At 45.1% G+C, this 19,858-nt stretch overlaps 2 protein-coding genes across 2 annotated transcripts; both read right to left on the bottom strand.

Moving 5' to 3' along the window:
* Positions 1–6,922: 6,922 nt before the first annotated feature.
* LOC106739726 (olfactory receptor 14A16-like) lies at positions 6,923–17,476 on the bottom strand. Its single transcript, XM_014604754.2, has 2 exons — positions 17,429–17,476; positions 6,923–7,864 (listed from the first exon to the last, which is right to left on the bottom strand). The coding sequence occupies exons 1-2, from the start codon at positions 17,474–17,476 to the stop codon at positions 6,923–6,925; spliced, it is 990 nt and encodes a 329-aa protein (XP_014460240.2).
* Positions 17,477–17,597: 121 nt separating this feature from the next.
* LOC106739745 (olfactory receptor 14A16-like) lies at positions 17,598–18,554 on the bottom strand. The gene has a single exon (XM_014604898.3). It carries the CDS (start codon positions 18,552–18,554, stop codon positions 17,598–17,600), a length of 957 nt encoding a protein of 318 aa, XP_014460384.1.
* Positions 18,555–19,858: the final 1,304 nt, after the last annotated feature.

Raw genomic sequence — 19,858 nt, 5'->3', positions numbered from 1 at the left:
AGTTTCACATTGAAATTCCTACACAACTCTAAGGAAAGATGATCAGGTCCCAGTCACTTGCTTACTGTTTTAATTTATGGATTTGCTTTTAAACCTCCTCCCTTGTCACTTCATTTTAATCTCTCTGCATTTATATAGCATGGATCTAGCATGGGCATCTCCCCACTATTTTCTACTGCCCAGTTTACTACCCAGCTTCTGATATACTTTTAAACAATTCTTCGTTCTTTCACAAAACACTTTTCAAATTCCCTTTTGGCCTACCTTACTATGCTTTACAATTGACCTGCTAGACTTGGCATGCTTTCCTGTTTTCCTTCTTGGGCCACAGCCCTACTCGAACCACTCTTGGGTCGGAGGAGCTGCTGCTTAATATGTGTTTTCTCAACACAGTATTTTAAAGCATTTGTGTTTAGCTGGTAGTGCTGTGCTCAACAAAATGCTAACTCAGCCTCCTTTTCTCTTCCCAGGTGCATACAGCAGAGCTACAAGTATCATCTAAGTGTCACCTTGTCCTTGCCACCTATTTTCACCCATCAGCTCTGATCCTCACCATCAAGCATTTGCATTTTCACAGATCTGCATTTTACACACTGGTTTCTATTCCTTCCAGGGGAACAGAAAACACCGTCACACACACCCTATGCCTGAAGAAAGGTTTTGTGCCCAAAAGCTTGCAAAAAAACATGTTTTCAACTATTTAGTTGGTCTAATAAAAGGTATTACAAAGGACCTTGTCCAGAATGATTTATATTGAGCTCCACGTGCAGACCGCCTGCCACCTGGTTCTAACCCCTTTACATGATCCCAGCCCAACCGGAGTGCTAGCTGTGTGCCATCCCTGCCTAGTACCATCCCTCTGGTCACCTAGACTCTGTCTCATTCATCTTTGCCATTTCTGTACAAGGATGGTAAACTGTTTTGGGAAAGGAGTGCATCTTACTATGTGTTTGCTCAGCGTGCTTCTTAGGTGTCCCGTAACACAGATTTTGGAGGCACTATGAGATGTAAAATAAATTTTGCTGGATATCAACAGTGCCGGTTCCTCCTCTGTTCTCCCTGCAAGCATTATTCTGGGGAACAAGAGATAATGCGTGGAGGGGGTTGGAATTGGGCTATTTCTGAGCATTGCTGAGGCTCTCGAATCGGGCTTTGAATATAGAGCCGGAGGTCTGTTTCCATTAAAGTTTTCTGATAAAAAGAAGTATTTTTTCTAAACCTAGCCTTTGTCACAGTATTTCTATTTCTTCAAAACTATTCACTTACATAGAAACACTAATATTAAAACATAAAAAGGTTCAAAGGTTCAAACGTTCAAAAGGTTCAAAGAAGGAAAGAAGAAAATTTGATTTAAAATGTTATTTCTGCCAGTTTTGCTTGAAAATATCCAGTTGTCAAAAACTGAAATAATAAATGGATTCTGGGTGAAAAATTGAAATTTTCTGGGGGGAGGTTTTTTCTGGTTATTTTCCTTCATTTTGATTATTTCCCCCCCCCCCCCGCCCAGCTAAGGCATTTTAAATACTTTTACATTGTCCTCTACATTTCCAGGTTTATCTCATTTTCAAGTCCCTAAATGACACGGGGACGGACACACACACACACACACACACACACACACACACACACACACACACACACACACACACACACACCTTTTAACCACCCAAATACATTATATTGTAACGACAAACTGGCTGCAGTTTACTTACTCAGGTTTTTCCTGGTTTGTGATCTGATCATCTAGTCCCAGGAGTCTTTATTCACTTTCCTTCGATCAATCTATATAATTTCCCTTTTCCCTAACACAGTCTTATCTCGGTGTTAAATGCTCAGATATCTTACCTTCACTCCATGGCTGACAGAACTAGACCCAAACCAGTTTGTCACTACAGAGAATAGAAGACCTGAAGCTGCAGGAAGGGGATTTAACCACGTCTCTCTTGGGCCACGTGGGACCGTTCCCTAGAATCCAGCTTAGCTTTAAAGCAGAGAACCAGAGGGAAACATTCCCAGATTGTTATATTTAAAAAGTTTTAATTTTAATCTTTTGTTTAGACTACTATGTAATTGTTTGTCCTGCTTTGGGGCCAAGATCTGTATCATAGGGAGGCCAGACTATCAAAGATATTTAGGCACCTAACAATTCAGAGGCACGCAGACACTTTTAGGAATATGTATTTTAGGCCCATCATCACCTCTGGTATACGTGGCTTGGCATCTTCCCTCTTGCCTTGTATGCTATGCATTTCTTGGTGTTTTAATAAACATGTCACTGTGTCCACCTTGTTCTGTCTCAAACTCTGGTCTTCTTGACTTTTAGATGAATGAATTGTGAGATTAGCAAAGGATAGACAAGGCTGAGAAATGCAAATCTTCAGTGCTGTGTTCCTTTAGACTCCATGAATGCCCTGTGCAAAAATGGCAACAAGCAGACAGAGGAAAAAGGCACTAGGGAGGACAGATAAAGATGGCTGGGACTCCTCAAAGCTGCCTATAACTCTTCAGCTAGCTCTTTTCAACTCAATAATGCAATTTTGATAACTTTCTTTGGGAATCTTTTAACTGTATGTTAACATTGCTGTCATCTTTAATTCAATGCCCTGTGTCTCTGATAGAGGCCAGGATCAGAAAATAGACCTCTTACAAACTGGACCATGGGCCACGGAATGGGGTGGGCCACCTGGGCCATGGCCTGACCAAATTTTAGCACATTAATTTAACCAGCTATGCAGTTAAAAAAAAAAAGCTATACAGTTTTAACCAGCGGGACAATTGTGCATTTGTGGGTTATATAAACTAACATGCTAAAAGTTGGTCGGGCAATGGCCCAGGTGGCTCACCCCATTCTGCAGCCTATAAACTGGACCAGCTCCTGTAGAGATGCCTTGAATTGTATTCAAGGGTTGTCTAGTGAAGGTGTTGCATGAAACTTGCGTTGTGGACTGGCCACGTCTTCTCCCTGCAGCATGTGTAAACCTCTATCTCTGCGTGCCCCACAGAGCACAAACCTCTCCCCCAGCACCGTGCACAGCATAAGTTGTGTGGGGCCAGTCCGGCGTATGTGTTGCACACACAATGCAGGGCCTGTGTGGGGTGCATACTGCATGCATCATTTGCACCACACTGACTGTGCACACTGGATCCTGCATGTAGGGTGGGTCAATGGGCCCAATGCAGACAAACTCCCAAACTAGTATAGAGTGCTGGCCTGGCACAGGTGCCACATGAAGCATCCTTCCCAGTGCAGCCTCATGTCATGTACCGTCCATGGCAGGCAGGCTCCACAGGCAGCATCATGGCAAAAGAGACTCATTCATGGACCTGATTTCTCTTGAGCCCAACCTGACAGGTGCCAGAGCCTGATGTGACAAAATGTGTCTCTTTCATTCAGCATCCATGCTAACGTCCTCATCTGGGGTCTCCCAATTGGGCCTGTGGTGGGAGTCCAGCAGCTCGAAGGGAGAAATTTAAAGATATCAACATTTCCCAATTCCAGAATTAAGACCCTCGGAATTTGTTCACAAAACCAGAAGTTCGAAAATATATCTTTTTGACTTGATCAGTTTTGTCTGGGCTTTCTCCCAGAAGTTGGCAATCTAGGGGGTTTGTGCACGCAAGATTTTTTGCCATTGGCTCCAGCCTGTAAAGCAGTTTCTTTGGCTGCTTTTGATAACATGGGGCTTTACTTGCACTGTGCTGTGCTGTACTGCAGCTGGGTGGAAAATCCTGCTGACTCCCTGCTTTATCATATTGGCTTGTACATTATGTTGGCCACATGAATGACACAGACATCCCATAAGTCGTCCTTGCAACCTTCCAGGGAAAAAATAGTTTTGATTTCCTAACGTGAAAGCCACCACTGACCATTCAGTGAAAGGCAGGGAGGTAAATGCCTTCTGGTATAGAAGACAGTTTGTACCACGTCTTTGACCAGAATGGCCTTTCTACCCTTCTATCCAGTCTCCTCCAGGGATTTCTGTGTTAACAACACAAGAAGTATTCAATTATTCCTTGCATAGCTCCAGCTATAAATTAGCACCTACTTTGGCCAACAGTTCCTATCCAACTCCTTCCCTCACCATTCAAACCAGCTCCCACACCTGCAGCTTCAATAAACATTTAGCCCCTCCTCAGTGATAGCCATACCCCATGCTCACAGCAGCATACAGTTGGGTAGCCCCATCGTTGCCAATTCAGCTCTCGGCATGTAACACCCTTCCGGCCCATCTCGATTCAACCCAATCCCACTTGTCAGAACCCCAGTCAGGCACTTGACCCCTACGCTAGACACCTGCAGAGCTTTAGTCACCAACATTGTGCTCTGGAATAAAAAGCAAATATTCTGTACAGAAGTGCCAGATAGAAAAATGATAGCAAGATAGTGTAGAGAGGTCTCTGTACACATCACAGGGTTTAATCTTCATTGAATTAAATAGGTTTATAAAATTTAAATTGGTTCATACTGGAGAATCACATCGGTCTTTGCATGCACTGGGTTTTTGGAAAAAAAATAAACCTGGTCCCTGGCCAGTGCCGTAGGAGAGTGAGATGGTCCTGCACTGCCCCCCATAACCTGGGGCCCCCACCCTATCCCCTACCATGCAGCTGTGGGAGCAGGGACCTGGCCCATGGAACAAAAAACAAACAAAAAAAGCGGAAAGAATTCAGAAGCTGCAGCAATTCAAAGGGGTGAACTACAAAAGTCACAGCACCATCTAGTGGACAAAAAAGCTTATTTCATGTCTCTGAGTGCCTTTCTGTTTGCAGTCTGCTGTTCTGATCCACTACTTATTAGTGATTCATTTTAAATAATAATTAGCAACTTGCCCACCAAGAAAGATGGGGGAACGGGGGCCAGAGGGAACGAATCCCCCAACCAGCCTTGTGCCCTGCCACCCAGCCAGCCTCGCTCTCCACGCTTCGGGTCCAAGCCCACTCACCCACTTTGGGTCTGGCCCTGCCCCACCCCTCCCATTTTGGTCTGACCCCACACTCCTTCCCTGCCTCACCCCATTTGGGTCCAACCTAGTTTCCCCCCTCCCCCCTGGATCGAGTTAGACCCCACCCCCGCTCCACTTCCAGTTTGTATTTGATCCAGGCCCCCTACCATTTGGATCCAAACCTGCCCCCTACCCTACTGTTCAGATCCACCACTGTTTCCCCTCCCCCAGTTTGGGTTCAACCCTGCTCCCTACACCTCCCCTTCCCCTTCTTCAGGTCTGACCACACTCTATTCCCTCCCTTACACCTCCTGTGAATCTAACCATGCCTCCCCTCTCCCCCAGTTTGTGTCCAACCCTGCTCCCCCTCCTCCCCCACCCACTTCAGCTCCAAACCCACTATGACAGAGGGTCTTCCATTTTTCCTCAGCTGGCCCCACAATTTCTAAAGTGCTCATATCAATTGATTTATTTTTTGCCTCTGTGGAGGTGGGGTAGAGGGACCCACCACACCAGAGGCTGCAGGAGAAGGTGGCACAGCAAAGGGGTTCCCATTTGAACTCAGCTGGCCCTGCCCCTGGCCACCTAACCCCCCCCCCCCCCCCGCCCCTGCTGATCAGCATATGCACAGTAGGGCAAAAATTTTGCAGACAGACAAATAAAACCTTTTCTTATATTAGAATAATAAATTCAAAGTGTTAGAAGGGGCCTCAAGGGCCATTTGGTCTAACCCCCTGTACAAATGCAGGGATGTTACTCCTAAACCATCCCTGATGAGTGCCTATCCAGCCTCTTTTTGAAACCCCCCAATGACGGAGACTCCCCAACTTTCCCAGGAAGTCTATTCCACTTCCTCACTATTCTAAACACAAGGGTGCTTTTTCCCCAAAATCTAATCTATATCTACTTTGCTATAATCTGAAGCTAGATATCCTTCCTTATGCAGCAAGGAAGAATAGTTGTTCACCTTCTTCATGGCAGCTTTTCAGATATTTGAAGACTGTTATGATCTGCCCCATAATTGCCTTTTCTGCAAGCTAAGTCTGCCTAGTTCTCTTAACCTCTCCTTGCATGACTTGCCTTCCAGCCCTTTATCATTCTTTCACCTATCTCTGAACTTCTCTAACTTCTCCATTTTCCTTCTTAAAATGCGGAGCCCAGACCTTCACAAAATAGTTTACATGAAGCCTAACTAGCACCATGTAGAGTGGAAACCATCACCTCCCATGTTTTAATCTAATACATCTGTTGTGGCAGCCTCAAACTGCATTCAGTTTTTTTTTTTTTCATCTACATCAATTTGCTGCCTCATGTTGAGTCTGTGATCCACCAGACTCCCTGGATCCTGTTCAACACTGCGGCCACCCAGGCATTTATAACTCAACCTGTATTTTGGCTTTTAATAATTTTTTGCTAGATACAGCACCTTGCATTTATTTCTTTTCAACTCACCCTGTTGTTTTAGCCCATCTTCCCAATCTATCCATATATATATTCCTATCCTATAAAGTGTTTGCAGTTCATCCCAGTTTCACCTCATTAGGATATTTACCTATATATTCAGTCTCCAAATAATTGATTATATCAAATAGTAAAATCAATTATACAATTCTTCAAAATTTTGGGACTTAGATCAGGGGGTCTCAATCGCTGGGCTGCAGCTGCTGGTCTGCAACATGGTCAGCTGTTAAACCAGAAGTAGCTGCAGAACAGCAAACCATGGCCCTCCCAGAGGTCCCTTCCAAAGGTAATTCCTACGATTTCCTATAATTGTATGACCTTGCGATTGGTGGGATTTATTTTAGGTGGGACAAAGAAACATGAAATGATGCATGAAATAATACTTTTCCACTTCAACAGTGTCAATGCAAAATGATTTGCATAAAGTATCATTGTCCTTACAATACTACAAAATTTACACCACTACCTTCATTTTTATAAGAAAGAATGATGGACCTATTATTTCTGGAGTATTTTCCTCAAAACCTTTGCAGTAGTTTCCTGAAAGAAGCTTGGATCTCCTTGTTCCTCATGCTGTAGATGACCGGATTCATCAATGGAGGCACCACAGAATACAGAACAGCTGCCAGGAGATCCAGAGGGGACGGGGAGTCAGAGATGGGCTTCAAGTAGGCAATGCCGCCAGTGGAAAGAAACAGGGAGACCACGATAAGGTGAGGAATGCAGGTGGAGAAGGCTTTCTGATGGCCCTGCTCAGAAGGGATTCTCAACACTGTGGTGAAGATCTGAACATACGACACAACAATGAAAGCAAAACAGCCTAGAGCCAAACATGCACTGAAGACAAGAGCTGCCAGCTCCCTGCGGTATGTGTCAGAGCAGGAGAGCTTGAGCAGCTGGGGCACTTCACAGAAGAACTGGTTGATGGTATTTGAGTGGCAGAAAGGTATAGTAAAAGTGTTCCCAGTGTGCAGTGCAGAGTTGATAACACTAGCAGCCCAAGCACAGGCAGCCATCTGGATGCAAGCTCTCCTGTTCATTATTATCCCATAATGCAGTGGTTTGCAGATGGAAATGTATCGATCATATGCCATAACCGTGAGAAGGGATAAATTTGCTCCCAAGAACCAGAAGAGACAAAACACTTGGATAACACAGCCAGAGTAGGAGATCAATCTGGTGTTCAATAGGGAATTAGACATGGATTTGGGCACGGTCACTGAGATGGAGCCCAGGTCCATGATGGACAAATTAATCAAGAAAAAGAACATGGGAGAATGAAGTTCATAGTTAAGAGTCACAGTTGTGATGATGAGGAGATTCCCCATGAGGGCTGCCAAGTATGCTGCTAGAAAGATAACAAAGTGTAAAATCTGGAGCTCCCGAATATCAGAAAAGCCCAGGAGAAGGAAATCAGTCATGGTGGTTTGGTTGGACATTTCCAGAGCATTGTGTAAGCCCTATAAAGGAAGAACAAGGGTAATGGCTAGAATCAGAGTTACAAATATAGCAGAAGAGAATCTCACATCAGAAACATCTCATCAACAACCAGTCAGTACTGTCTATCTTTAAGTGCTGTAAAATTATCAGCGAAAGGTATTCTTGTTGGGAATATGTTTTTTTGGGTATAAAGAAATTCCACAGACGTCCTTATCTGTGGTCATATATATAAAACAAAATCTGGATGCAACCACTGAGGTGGGATTGTAATTCTGGTGTTGCTGGGCAATACTGAATCTCTGCCATGGGGCTTTGAATTTAATCCTGGAAAAGTGTTTCTTATAAATATGTATTTTGCTAAACACATACTTTTCACAGTATTTGTCTTTTCTTCAAAACCATCATTTTATGAAGAAGAACTATCAATACCACGGTGAAGGGATAATTTGGTGTAAAAGTGCAGCCTCCAGGAGCTTTTGATTAAAAAATCTCAAGATGCTGAAACACTACAAATCTGAACTTTCTACCAAGAACCCACACATTTCAAAGGGAGCTGTTTTCTTTCCTTTCTCCCCTTTTTTCCTTTGGCCAGCTAAAGAATTTTGAATACCTTGCTATTAAGATGCTGATAGCTTTCCAGTTGAATGTCATTTTCAGGTTCTTCAATACCCCGCACACCGCCCTTCTTGCCAACCAACCATATTTAATTGTAATTAAAAGCTTACTGCAACATTATTTGAGAAGTTTTTTCTCAGCTTACAATAGATCCTCCCGATTCTTTGCTTATTCTACTGCTACTGAACTGTCTAATTTCCACACACGTCTCTCTTCTTACCAACCAACCACAGTTGATTTAAATTATAAACTTACAGCAATGTGAAGTTTTTCTCAGCTTGTGATCTGATCCTGCAGTGCCAGGAGTCTTTGCTTATTTTCCCTCTCCTGATCTATCTAATTTCCCTTTTCCCTGCCACTACCAAATCTTCAGAAATCAAAGTATCTTAGTAGGAGCTATTTCCACTCCAAGACTGACCTGAGAGAAGTAGATCCAAACCAGTTTTTCACTGCAGGTGACAGGAAACTTCACTGGTTTGGAAGGACTGACACTGCAGGAAGCTTATTTAACCACATTTCTCTTGTTAGGGCTCCTGAGACTTATTCCCTAGAGCCCAGCTTACCTCTGAAGCACAGAATCAGAAACAAGCCTTCCTGGATTCATGCATTTTAAATCAGAAAAGTTTCGGTTTGATTCTTTAGTTTGATCATCTTTTATCTATTGTTTCCTACTTCTTGGCCAGGATATTTATCATCTGAGGTAAGCCTGTACAAAGTGACTAGTATTCACTTTGGATTCGGTCGATTCGGAGTGGGGAGGCAGTGATTCTATTCAGTGATTTGAATTGCTGTCCCAAATCAATTCTGCCAAACCGGATTTGGACATTCGTCCACTGCCAAATTGGCTGAATCTCCAAATTGAACAGGCCCAATCCCTACCTGGTCTCCTAGCCTCATCTGTGGCCGCCCCACCTGCCCCAGGGTCCCAACACCTTAAAAAAAAAAAAAAAAAAAAAGTCAGCGCTCTCACTGGCTCCTGACAGGCAGGGGGACGAACCCCACTGCCCCCAATACTCTGTGCTGTGTGGGGGAGGCTCTGCCTTGAGCCCACAGACACTTCAAGAGCTGCTGGGGCAGCCAATGAGTGCAGGGTTATTTTTTTTTTTTTTTAAGTGTAGGTTAATCTCAAGGTTACTGTGTATTAAAAAAAAAGGCCCAGTGGGTGTATTTACACAAGACACTACTGCACATTGGTTACTGCATATTTATTTAGTACATGTATAAGTATTAAATAAATGCCTAGTAACCAGAGTTAGTATACAGGTAGCACCAGCAAACACCTTTTATGTGACGCTACTGTGCAGTAGCCTAATACTACCATAACCTTTGCCGGTGCACTAGGCCAGGTGATATGTCAAATTTCAGATCCTCAGGGTGTCAGTAGCCCTGGGATCTCCCTCAGGCACAGAGACATTAATCAAAAAGAAGGCATATCTACATATATTATCAATAGAGAATAATAAAACCAGTCTTTTGAATATAATCTATCAATGTAGCCATAATTGAATCATTCTGACAGCAGTTTGTACCCTTACACCAGACTCCCACACGGATTACATTCACCTGGTTATATCCTTTCGATAAAACAAACAAACAAACAAAACACCCAACAGTTTCCTTTTAGAATTAAACCTCCCCTCTCATTGTAATAAACAGAAAAACATTTATTGCTAGGATCCACCATTAGATGTTGTGAACACAGCACCTGTCATTCTTGAGGCTCTGAACCCCCTTCATCAGGCTGGCTGGTACGCCAAAACCTCTGGGCAGATGGTACAGGTGAAGGGCTCCCTCTTATCTCTTCTGTAAATAAAATGCCTGCAAATGCTACAGAGTTAAATGTCTCCTCGCTGTGCTCACAGTCCGGCACAGGGGTTCCCCTCCCCCGACAGGTCCTATGTTCCTGCAGCCCCAAGCCCTCCTGGCTCAGACCAACCTCCCTCCTGCAGGCAGTGGTGATGCATAGGGGGTTCACCCCCTGATGTGCATAGGTTGTGCTCCCCACTTAGGTGGCGGGCAGGCAGGAGCACCAGTGCCCACCCTGCAAGTCCCAGCCAGGGAATAGGAGCACTGGATGAAGTGCCGTAGCTACTTCTGGGAGCACCGTGGCCACTTCCAGGAGTGCCGTAGCTGCTTCCCAGTCAATGCCGTTGACTGCAAGGGGACCCCCACATAGTTGGTGAGACTGGCTGGGAGGGGATTTCCACGCTGTGCAATGACTGACAGATCACTGGGGGGGGGGGGGCACGTGCCCCCTGGGACTAAGGCGGCACCAGTCACCCATGTCTGCAAGGTTATGACCTGGCAGCTCCCAAACAGCCTACCAGCTGAGGCTGATGATTCCCTTTCCCTCTTCTGGGGACACCTGTGCCTGGAAACTGCACAGCTCCATGCCTGGTTTAGCAGTCTGAGGGGAAATTATCTCCTGATGGTCCTATACAGGCTCTTCCTTGTCCTGATGTTGGCTCCCAAAGCAAGTCTCAGTGCCCGTTCCAGTGACGGGGTGGAGGTCAGCACCTCTGCCCCTCTCTCTCTTAAAGCTGAAATTGGATCCTTCTCTCCTCCTTTACCACATTATGGGTGCTTCAATGTGCAAGCACAGCCAATCAGAGCCCTCAGTTTGCAGCGGGGGCTCTGATTACATTGCAAATGGTCCAATAAAAGCATGCACAGTGCCTAGTATATTTTCCTGATTGGAAAAGCCATGGCACCCAGTGCAAGCATTTTCCAGCCTTTCTGAAGAGGGTACCAAAAATGGCGTGCCAACTGAGCTTGCAGCCCAGTGAGTGGTGCAGCTGTTACACTACTGTGCAGGTGCATCTCAGAAAAAAATATGGCCAAATATTTTTGCATGGTAAAAAATATCACACCGCTAAACTACACCTGGGCATGCGTATAAACGTGCACCTGCGTCAGGAGCAAATCTGCTCCCTGTGGGAGCATTTGAGTGCAGGGCTGTTCCTACCCGCCTGCCCTGCTTTGCCTTGCTGCAACAGCCAGAGGGAGCTCCAGGCTTCCCCAGTGTCAGCCCTGGGCTGGCAGGGGGTGCAGGAGTCAGACCTGAGTTTCGGAGAGAGTGGGGAACTGTCCTGAAGTGAGGGACAGCTTCTAGCCACAGGGATCTTGGGATCCCAGGCCCTCTGACACCTTATGCCTGAAAGTGGGGCTAAGCAGTAGTGGGACTGCAGGGAGAAGATGCAAGGGGGTAAGAAGGTAAACAACCTATACACCCTCATGTCTCCCCTCTTCCCGGTCCAGGCAGTGCTTAACACCCCTCTGCACCCCTCTCCCCCTCCACACACATATGGGCACAACGCATCACCCCAAGCCAGCACCATCAAGCTGGACTGTAATCCTGGTCTCCACACAGGAGTCATGGACAGGTCCCCCGCACCTCACCCCCTGTCCTCTGTGGCCCCCACTGCCTAGGATGACTGGGAGCAAATTGCTAATCTAATGCTATCTATTCTAATTCTGCACCCAGGGACAAGAAACTTCAGCAAGAACTGTGGTGGATTTCATGCAACTGTGCTAAATCCATGAATAGATGCACCCAGAGAACAGTGTTCTTATATTAGGACCAAACATAGCATTGGAGGAAGCAATACTCTCCCTTCCAGTCCTAGGATCCTATGAATATTTTGAAACAGGCAAGTGAGTTTGAGACCTTAAATCTCATTTAAAGCAAGCACCTAACTTTCTTTAGGGGTTTTGTTTTGTTTTGTTTTTTGTTTGTTTTTTAATACCTCAACTTGTTTAAGCAACGGTGAACAGATATCTATGGCCCTGATTTTTTTTTTTTTTTTCCCCAGAGATCTCGTAACCCTCCCTTAATAGGATCAAAATGCAGTATCAAGACTAGGAGTTAATGAGACAGCTGTTTCCAAACCAGCCAAATGTAGTTAGTCACCCAACAATACTAGAGCACTTTTGAATGTGCTAGCCCTCTGAACACCGGACCTCAAGGCTTTGGTGGAAAATGATGTGCTCTAATATACAAATCAATGAGAATCTGTTCTTCAATGGTATGCCTTCCTCAGCCCTGAATCATTCCTTTTGCCATTTGGAAAAATAAACAAAAAACAAAAAACAAAAAAACCACCCCTCTGTCTGCATCAGAAACAAAAATGTCGCCATAAGCAGATCTACATGAATGTTCTCTTTGGGTATCCTCTTCCTTGTGGTGCAAAAGAGGCTTGTTTTATGGTTCATTGTGGGCTCAAACCTACTGAGCTTCCTAATGTGTGTAGTTCTTATCCTTGCCCTGAAACCCTGCGGTCAGATCCTGAAGGAAAAAAAAAAAAAAAAAAGATGGAGTACTTGGGAGATATGGGCAAGGAAGCATGTTCTCAGATGGGAAGAGGAAGCACTTTGCTATAGCGAGGTTTAGCTAGGGTATTACTGAATTCAAAACTTATTGATGGTAGTTAAGACAGGCTAATTCTACCAAATTTAATGTGATCAGTAGCAAAGTTGATCAGGAAATTTCCCTTAAAACACTTTCTCTTTGGAAAGTGCTGTGCTCCTATAACCAGACAAGTTCGCAAAACCTTAGTCATGTCAACTCGAGTTACAGCCATTCACATATGCATGAGCTATTAGAAGGACTAGTACCCATCTGTCTGTCTGCCCTCTAAAAGGAAGAAGATAATAAAAGAGATTGTGTAATAAGACACACAGTAATCCTACTGTCTCATTGTCCATTCACTTGCAGCTGACTGTTTTAATCCACTATATATTCATGATGCTATTACAATGATGATAATAATACATTCATAATAAACTCATAGTGTTGGAAGGGGCCAAATTCAATGAGTTGAGGAGATTGGTAGGAGAGGCATTGTGGTCCTGGAGAGTAGGGGAGCTAGGTGTCCAAGACGAGTGGCTGTTCCTTAAGGAGAGGATCCTCCGAGCCCAAGGGGTGACAGTCCCAACATGAGTCAAAGGGAGCAAGAGTGTTCAAAAGCCCCCATGGCTCACCAAAGGTGTGCAGGAACATCTGAAAGCCCAAAAAGAAGCATACATCTAGTGGAAGCGGGGTGCTATCGCCAAAGAGGATTATACCTCCCTAGTGAGGGGCTGTAGGGAGGCTGTTAGGAACGCTAAGGCAGAGACGGAACTAGGGCTAGAAACAAGGATCAAGGATAATGAAAAGTCATTTTTAAATACATAGGGAGTAAAAAGAAGGCACCAGGCAATGTGGGGCCCCTTCAGGATATGCTTGACAATCTGGTGGTTGCACCAAATGAAAAAGCAGACCTTTTTAACAAATTATTTGACTCCATTTTTCTAAGCAGGGACCGGGACTCCCCCACCAAGATTTGGGATGGACTCAGGAGTGACTCTGCCAGGCCTAGGGTCAGGGAGGACTGAGTTAGGGAACTTCTGGAGGGGCTGGATGTGTTCAAATCAGTGTGTCCAGACTCTCTTTCTCCTAGGGTGCTGAGGGAGTTGGCGGGGGTCATTGTGGGGCCCCTGGCACTGCTTTACATGCACTCATGGTGCTCTGGCCAGGTTCCAGAAGACTAGAAGAAGGCCAATATGGACACAGGCAACTATAGACCCATTAATCTTACTTTGGTCCTGGTGTGGCAAAAATGTCTCATGATCTCACTACACAAAGGACCTCACAACTGAGAACTGTAATCTCACTACACAAAAGGCTTCACAGCTGAGAACTGCAAATTGTTTCTTTTTCTCTTCTTTCTTCCTGCACTAGATAATCAGTAGCATAATAAAGAACAGTCCGAAAAAATGCCCGATTCACGATAAGGCTGGTTCCTGTGGGAACACAAAGATTAACAAAGATTAATCAACAAGGAGAAATGCAAAGTGCTGCACCTAGGGAGGAAAAATGTCCAGCACACCTACAGCCTAGGGAATGACCTGCTGGGTGGCATAGAGGTGGAAAGGGATCTTGGAGTCCTAGTGGACTCCAAGATGAACATGATTCGGCAGTGTGACAAAGCCATCAAAAAAGCCAATGGCACTTTATTGTGCATCAGCAGATGCATGACGAATAGGTCCAGGGAGGTGATACTTCCCCTCTATCGGGCGCTGGTCAGACCGCAGGTGGAGTACTGCGTGCAATTCTGGGCGCCACACTTCAAGAAGGATGCGGATAACCTGGAGAGGGTCCAGAGAAGGGCCACTCGTATGGTTAAGGGCCTGCAGACCAAGCCCTACGAGGAGAGACTAGAGAACCTGGACCTTTTCAGCCTCCGCAAGAGAAGGTTGAGAGGCGATCTTGTGGCTGCCTATAAGTTCATCACGGGGGCACAGAAGGGAATTGGTGAGTATTTATTCACCAAGGCGCCCCCAGGGGTTACAAGAAACAATGGCCACAAGCTAGCAGAGAGCAGATTTAGATTGGACATTAGGAAGAACTTCTTCACAGTTCGAGTGGCCAAGGTCTGGAATGGGCTCCCAAGGGAGGTGGTGCTCTCCCCTACCCTGGGGGTCTTCAAGAGGACGTTAGATGAGTATCTAGCTGGGGTCATCAAGACCCAGCACTCTTTCCTGCTTATGCAGGGGGTCGGACTCGATGATCTATTGAGGTCCCTTCTGACCCTAACATCTATGAATCTATCTATTAGGTACTGCCTGCTTTGCACATAAACTTTGCAACCCTTGTTACTTGCTCGTTTTAGGACTACGCATGTACTAAAAACTTTGCAGAAAACTGTAGCCAATCACAGATTGCCACAATGGAATCTTGTTCATGAGATGTATAAAAATGTAACTTCAGGCATGGCTAGGGGTCGACTCGGCTTTGAGCATTGAACTCCCTTGTCGACCTGTTTGCAAACAAATAAACTCAAGTTGGACCCGGCCTGAGTGTGTGTGACTCTGTCCTTGAGGTATATTGGAAAAGCCTCCAGGTACACGAACCTAGCCATTTGTGCAACACTGGGGAAGCTCTTTGAAAAAATTATCCAGGAGTAAATCTGGGAGGGACCAGCAAGGGGGACGATGCTCAAGGAAAGCAGCATGGGAACATTAGGGGCAGGTCCTGTCAGACCAACCTGATAGCCTTCTATGTTCAGGTCACAAAATCCTTGGACGCAGATATCGCGGTGGATGTAGTCTTTCTGGACTTCAGGAAGGCCTTTGACACTGTGTCCCACCCCATTCTCATTAAAAAGCTAGGTGATGGTGGCATTGATGCCTACACTGTCAGATGGGTGGCAAATTGGCTAGGGGGCTGCACCCAGAGAGTGGTGGTGGATGGGTCAGATTCGACCTGGAGGGAGGTGGACAGTGGAGTCCCCCAGGGCTTGGTCCTTGGGCCTGAGCTGTTCAATTTCTTTACCAGCAACTTGGATGAGGGGAAGAAAAGCAGCCTGTTCAAATTCCCTGACAACACCAAGATTTGGGGTGATGTGGGCAAGCTAGAAGGGAGGGACGAGATTCAACTGGACCTGGACAGGTTACAGGGGTGGGCAAATGTCAGTATTGAATCCCATCCTATTCACAAGTGCAGGATACTGAACTTGGACAAAAAAAAAAACCCGGCAGCATACCTCTAGGCTGGGGAACTCCCTTCTTGAAAGCATGGTGGCAGAAAGAGATCTTGGAGTCATTAGCGATTCTAAAATGAACATGGGCCGACAATGTGGGGACGCAGTCAAGTAACGCTAACTGCACTTTGTTATGCATCCACAGATGCATCTCAAGCAGGTCCAAGGAGGTGATCCTCCCCCTCTGTGACACTGGTAAGGCTGCAGTTGGAGTACTGCATCCAGTTCTGGGCGCCGCACTTCAGGAGGGATGTGGACAGCATTGAGAAAGTCCAGAGGAGGGTCACTCGCATGATCAGGGAGCAGCAGGGTAGGCCCTATGAGGAGAGGCTAAGGGACCTGAACCTGTTCAGCCTCCACAAGAGAAGGCTGAGAGGGGACCTGGTGGTCATCTATAAACTGACCAAGGGAGACCAGAGGGGAATGGGTGAGACCCTGTTCCCCCGAGCAGCTCCCAGAGTAACCAGTAATAACGGCCACAAGTTGACTGAGAGTAGGTTCAGGCTAGACATCAGGAGGCACTACTTCACTGTCAGGGTGGCCAGGATCTGGAACCAACTACCAAGGAAAGTGGTGCTTACTCCAACCCTGAGGGTCTTTAAAAGGAAGCTTGAGAACTACCTAGCTGGGGTCATATGAGCTTAAACTTACTAGGGGTCATATGAGCCCAGTATTCATTCCTGCCTAGGCCAGGGGGTCAGACTTGATGATCTGCTAAGGTCCTCTCCAACCCTACATCTATGAATGAATCTATGAACGATTGTTCACTCTCTTCTGTACAGCAGTTTTTCAGCTATTACAAGACTGCTATGATCTGCCTCTTAATTACCTTTTCTGCAAGCTAAATATACCTAGTTCTAGTGCTTTCCTTCCAACCACTTATCATTTTTGTTACCTATCTCTGAACTTCTCTAACTTCTTCATATTCCTTCTTAAAATGTGAAGCTCAGAAATTCACACAGTAGTCTAGGTGAAGCCTAACTAGCACCATGTTGAGTGGTACTATCACCTCCCATGTTTTACATCTAATACTCCTGTTGTTGCAGCCCAAACTACATTCATATTTCTGTAGCTACATGAAATTGCTCATTCATATTGAGTATGTTATCCACCAGACCCTGCAGGTTCTTTTCAACAATGATACCACCAAGCCCTTTATAACCCAATTTGTATCTATGCTTCTGATTATTCTCCCCTAGGTGCAGCAACTGCATTTGTTTCCTTGGACCCTGTCTTGTTTCTAGCCCAGCTTCCCAGTCTATCCAGATCCATCTGAATTCTATCCCTATCCTATAAAGTACCCGCAGTTCATCCCAACTTCACAGAAAATGGATATCCAAATAATGGATTACACCAACTGGTAAACAAAAGTCTTCCATTCATCATCTTGCAATTGATGGCATTTATTTGACGTGGCACAGATGATAAATTTGATGCATGAAACATTACTTTGATGTTCAACAGTATTAACACAAAATGACCAAAGTCAAGCGCCATTGTCCTTACAAAGCTATATAATTAACTGACTACCTTCATTTTTTGCAAGTAGGTTGCACTATACAATGTGAAAACAATAATTCCATGAGTTAATTATAAAATAAACATAAATAAAACAAAGTCATGAAACAAAAATGGGCATATTGGTTTTGGAGAGGATCAGCCAGTGGAGCAGTTGCTTGAGGGCAGCTTGGATCTCCTTGTTCCTCATGCTATAAATGACTGGATTCATCAATGGAGGCACCACAGAATACAGAACAGCTGCCAGGAGATCCAGAGGGGATGGGAACTCAGAGATGGGCTTCATGTAGGCAATGCTGGAAGTGGAAAGAAACAGGGAGACCACAATAAGGTGAGGAATGCAGGTGGAGAAGGCTTTCTGCCGGCCCTGCTCAGAGGGGATTCTCCACACTGCGGTGAAGATCTGAACATATGACACAACGATGAAAACAAAACAGCCTAAAGCTAAAAACACACTGAGGGCAAGTGCTGCCAGCTCTCTGTGGTATGTGTCAGAGCAGGAGAGCTTGAGCAGCTGGGGTATTTCACAAAAGAACTGGTTGATGATATTTCGCTGGCAGAAGGGTAGACTAAAGGTGTTCCCAGTGTGCAGCGCTGAATAAATGCCACCAGAAGCCCATGCACAGGCAGCCATCCAGACGCAATCTCTCCTGTTCATTATTATCTCATAATGCAGTGGCTTGCAGATGGCAACATACCGATCATATGCCATGATAGTTAGGATTGCTAAATCAGCTGAACAAAAAAGGAACAAGAGAAAGACCTGGGAGACACATCCAGCATAGGAAATTGTTCTGGTGTTTAAGAGAGAATTGGCCATGGACTTAGGGCCAATGACGGAGATGGATCCAAGGTCAAGGATGGACAAATTTACCAAAAAGTAGTACATGGGGCTGTGGAGGTGGTGGTCTGTAGTTACAACAGTGATAACAAGGAGGTTCCCCACCAGAGCTGCCAGGTATGCTGCGAGAAAGATGACAAAGTGTAAGATCTGTAGCTCCCGAGTGTCAGAGAAGCCCAGGAGGAGGAACTCGGTTACAGTGGTCCAGTTGGGCATCTTCCTTCCCAGGGCTCTGTGCAAGTCCTGGGTATAGTGGAACAAGGGCTGTGGTAAGAAGGAGAGTAACAAACTCAATGGATTTGATATTCCCATCAATAATGTCTCCAAATGTCATGCTAAAAATGTAGATCTTCCATTTTTTGTCCTATGGATAATTTGATTTTAATAAATTACTTTTCCCTAACAAGACCTTACATAAAAGGAAATATTATGATCTGAAATTCTATAATTTATCCAGCTCACCTAGACAATGTATGCTGGAAAGAAATACATATGAAATTAAATATATTGCATAACACTTGATTGCCTTAGGAGTCCTATTCCCAACCAACGCTCCACACTACTCCCAATAAGCTGTATATGTTTATCTGAATTAATAGCAAAAACATTGAAAATGTCTTCATTCACTCTGGTAGTTTTGAATCTATTATACATACAATGCAGCATGATTTGTGTGGCCAGGTTTTCCAACTTTTATATTCTTAAATCTCTTCTGAATCTTACTAAGACAGGACACTTCACTGATGCAGAAAATGTACTGAAATTGTTTTTGTGGAAGTGTCCTCACCTCATGTCATATTCAGGCTTCCCATGCTGAGATCCTTTGCTCTTGTCCAGTTGATCTCTCAGATCTCCTCTGCACCAGCTACTAGTCTAGATCCCCAGAAGCACAGATAACCCAGAGGTCTTTCTCTGCTCCCTCTGTCACTGAACGACTGCAGTAAATCCAGCCAGGTTTCTGAGTGTGCAGATGACCTCAACCATGTCTTGTAGAAAAGGAGTGAGGCAAGACAGCAATTTTGCTGTTGTTTTCTTCCAGAGGCTCATGGGACTCATTCCCTGGAGTCCTGCACAGCTCAGAAGGAAAATCCCAGATGTAAACAGTCTGAGCTGTACAGATGTTAGCAGAACAGCAGAGCTGTGCTCTGGTTTAATTCCCCTCACAACACAAGCCATGGGATCTCTGAGAAGGCCCTGAGCTTCTGTGTCTGGCTCTGTTGTCCCAGTTAGGCAGACTGGGCATCTCAGCATGCAGGGAGGCACCAAGCTGCAGTTGGGTTATTTCCTATGTAGTTTTGCATGAGAACATAACTTGAAAATAAATGTCAGGTTGTAAGGTGCGAAAAAAAAAATATAAATATAATTAATGTATTCCATAACTCGGACAAACATGCTTCATTGCAAGGCATCATGTTGACAATATATTCGCTCAGCAATCATTAGTAGGGTCCTGTTCTGAATCTACTGTCATGAATATGACAGCCCTCAGACCACTTTCCCCTGAGCCGTATGCAAACAGA

Source organism: Alligator mississippiensis, chromosome 11 (genome assembly GCF_030867095.1).
Source record: "Alligator mississippiensis isolate rAllMis1 chromosome 11, rAllMis1, whole genome shotgun sequence".
Lineage (NCBI taxonomy): Eukaryota > Metazoa > Chordata > Crocodylia > Alligatoridae > Alligator > Alligator mississippiensis.
The sequence above is the reverse complement of the archived record's forward strand: the minus strand, read 5'-3'. Positions and strand labels throughout refer to the sequence as shown.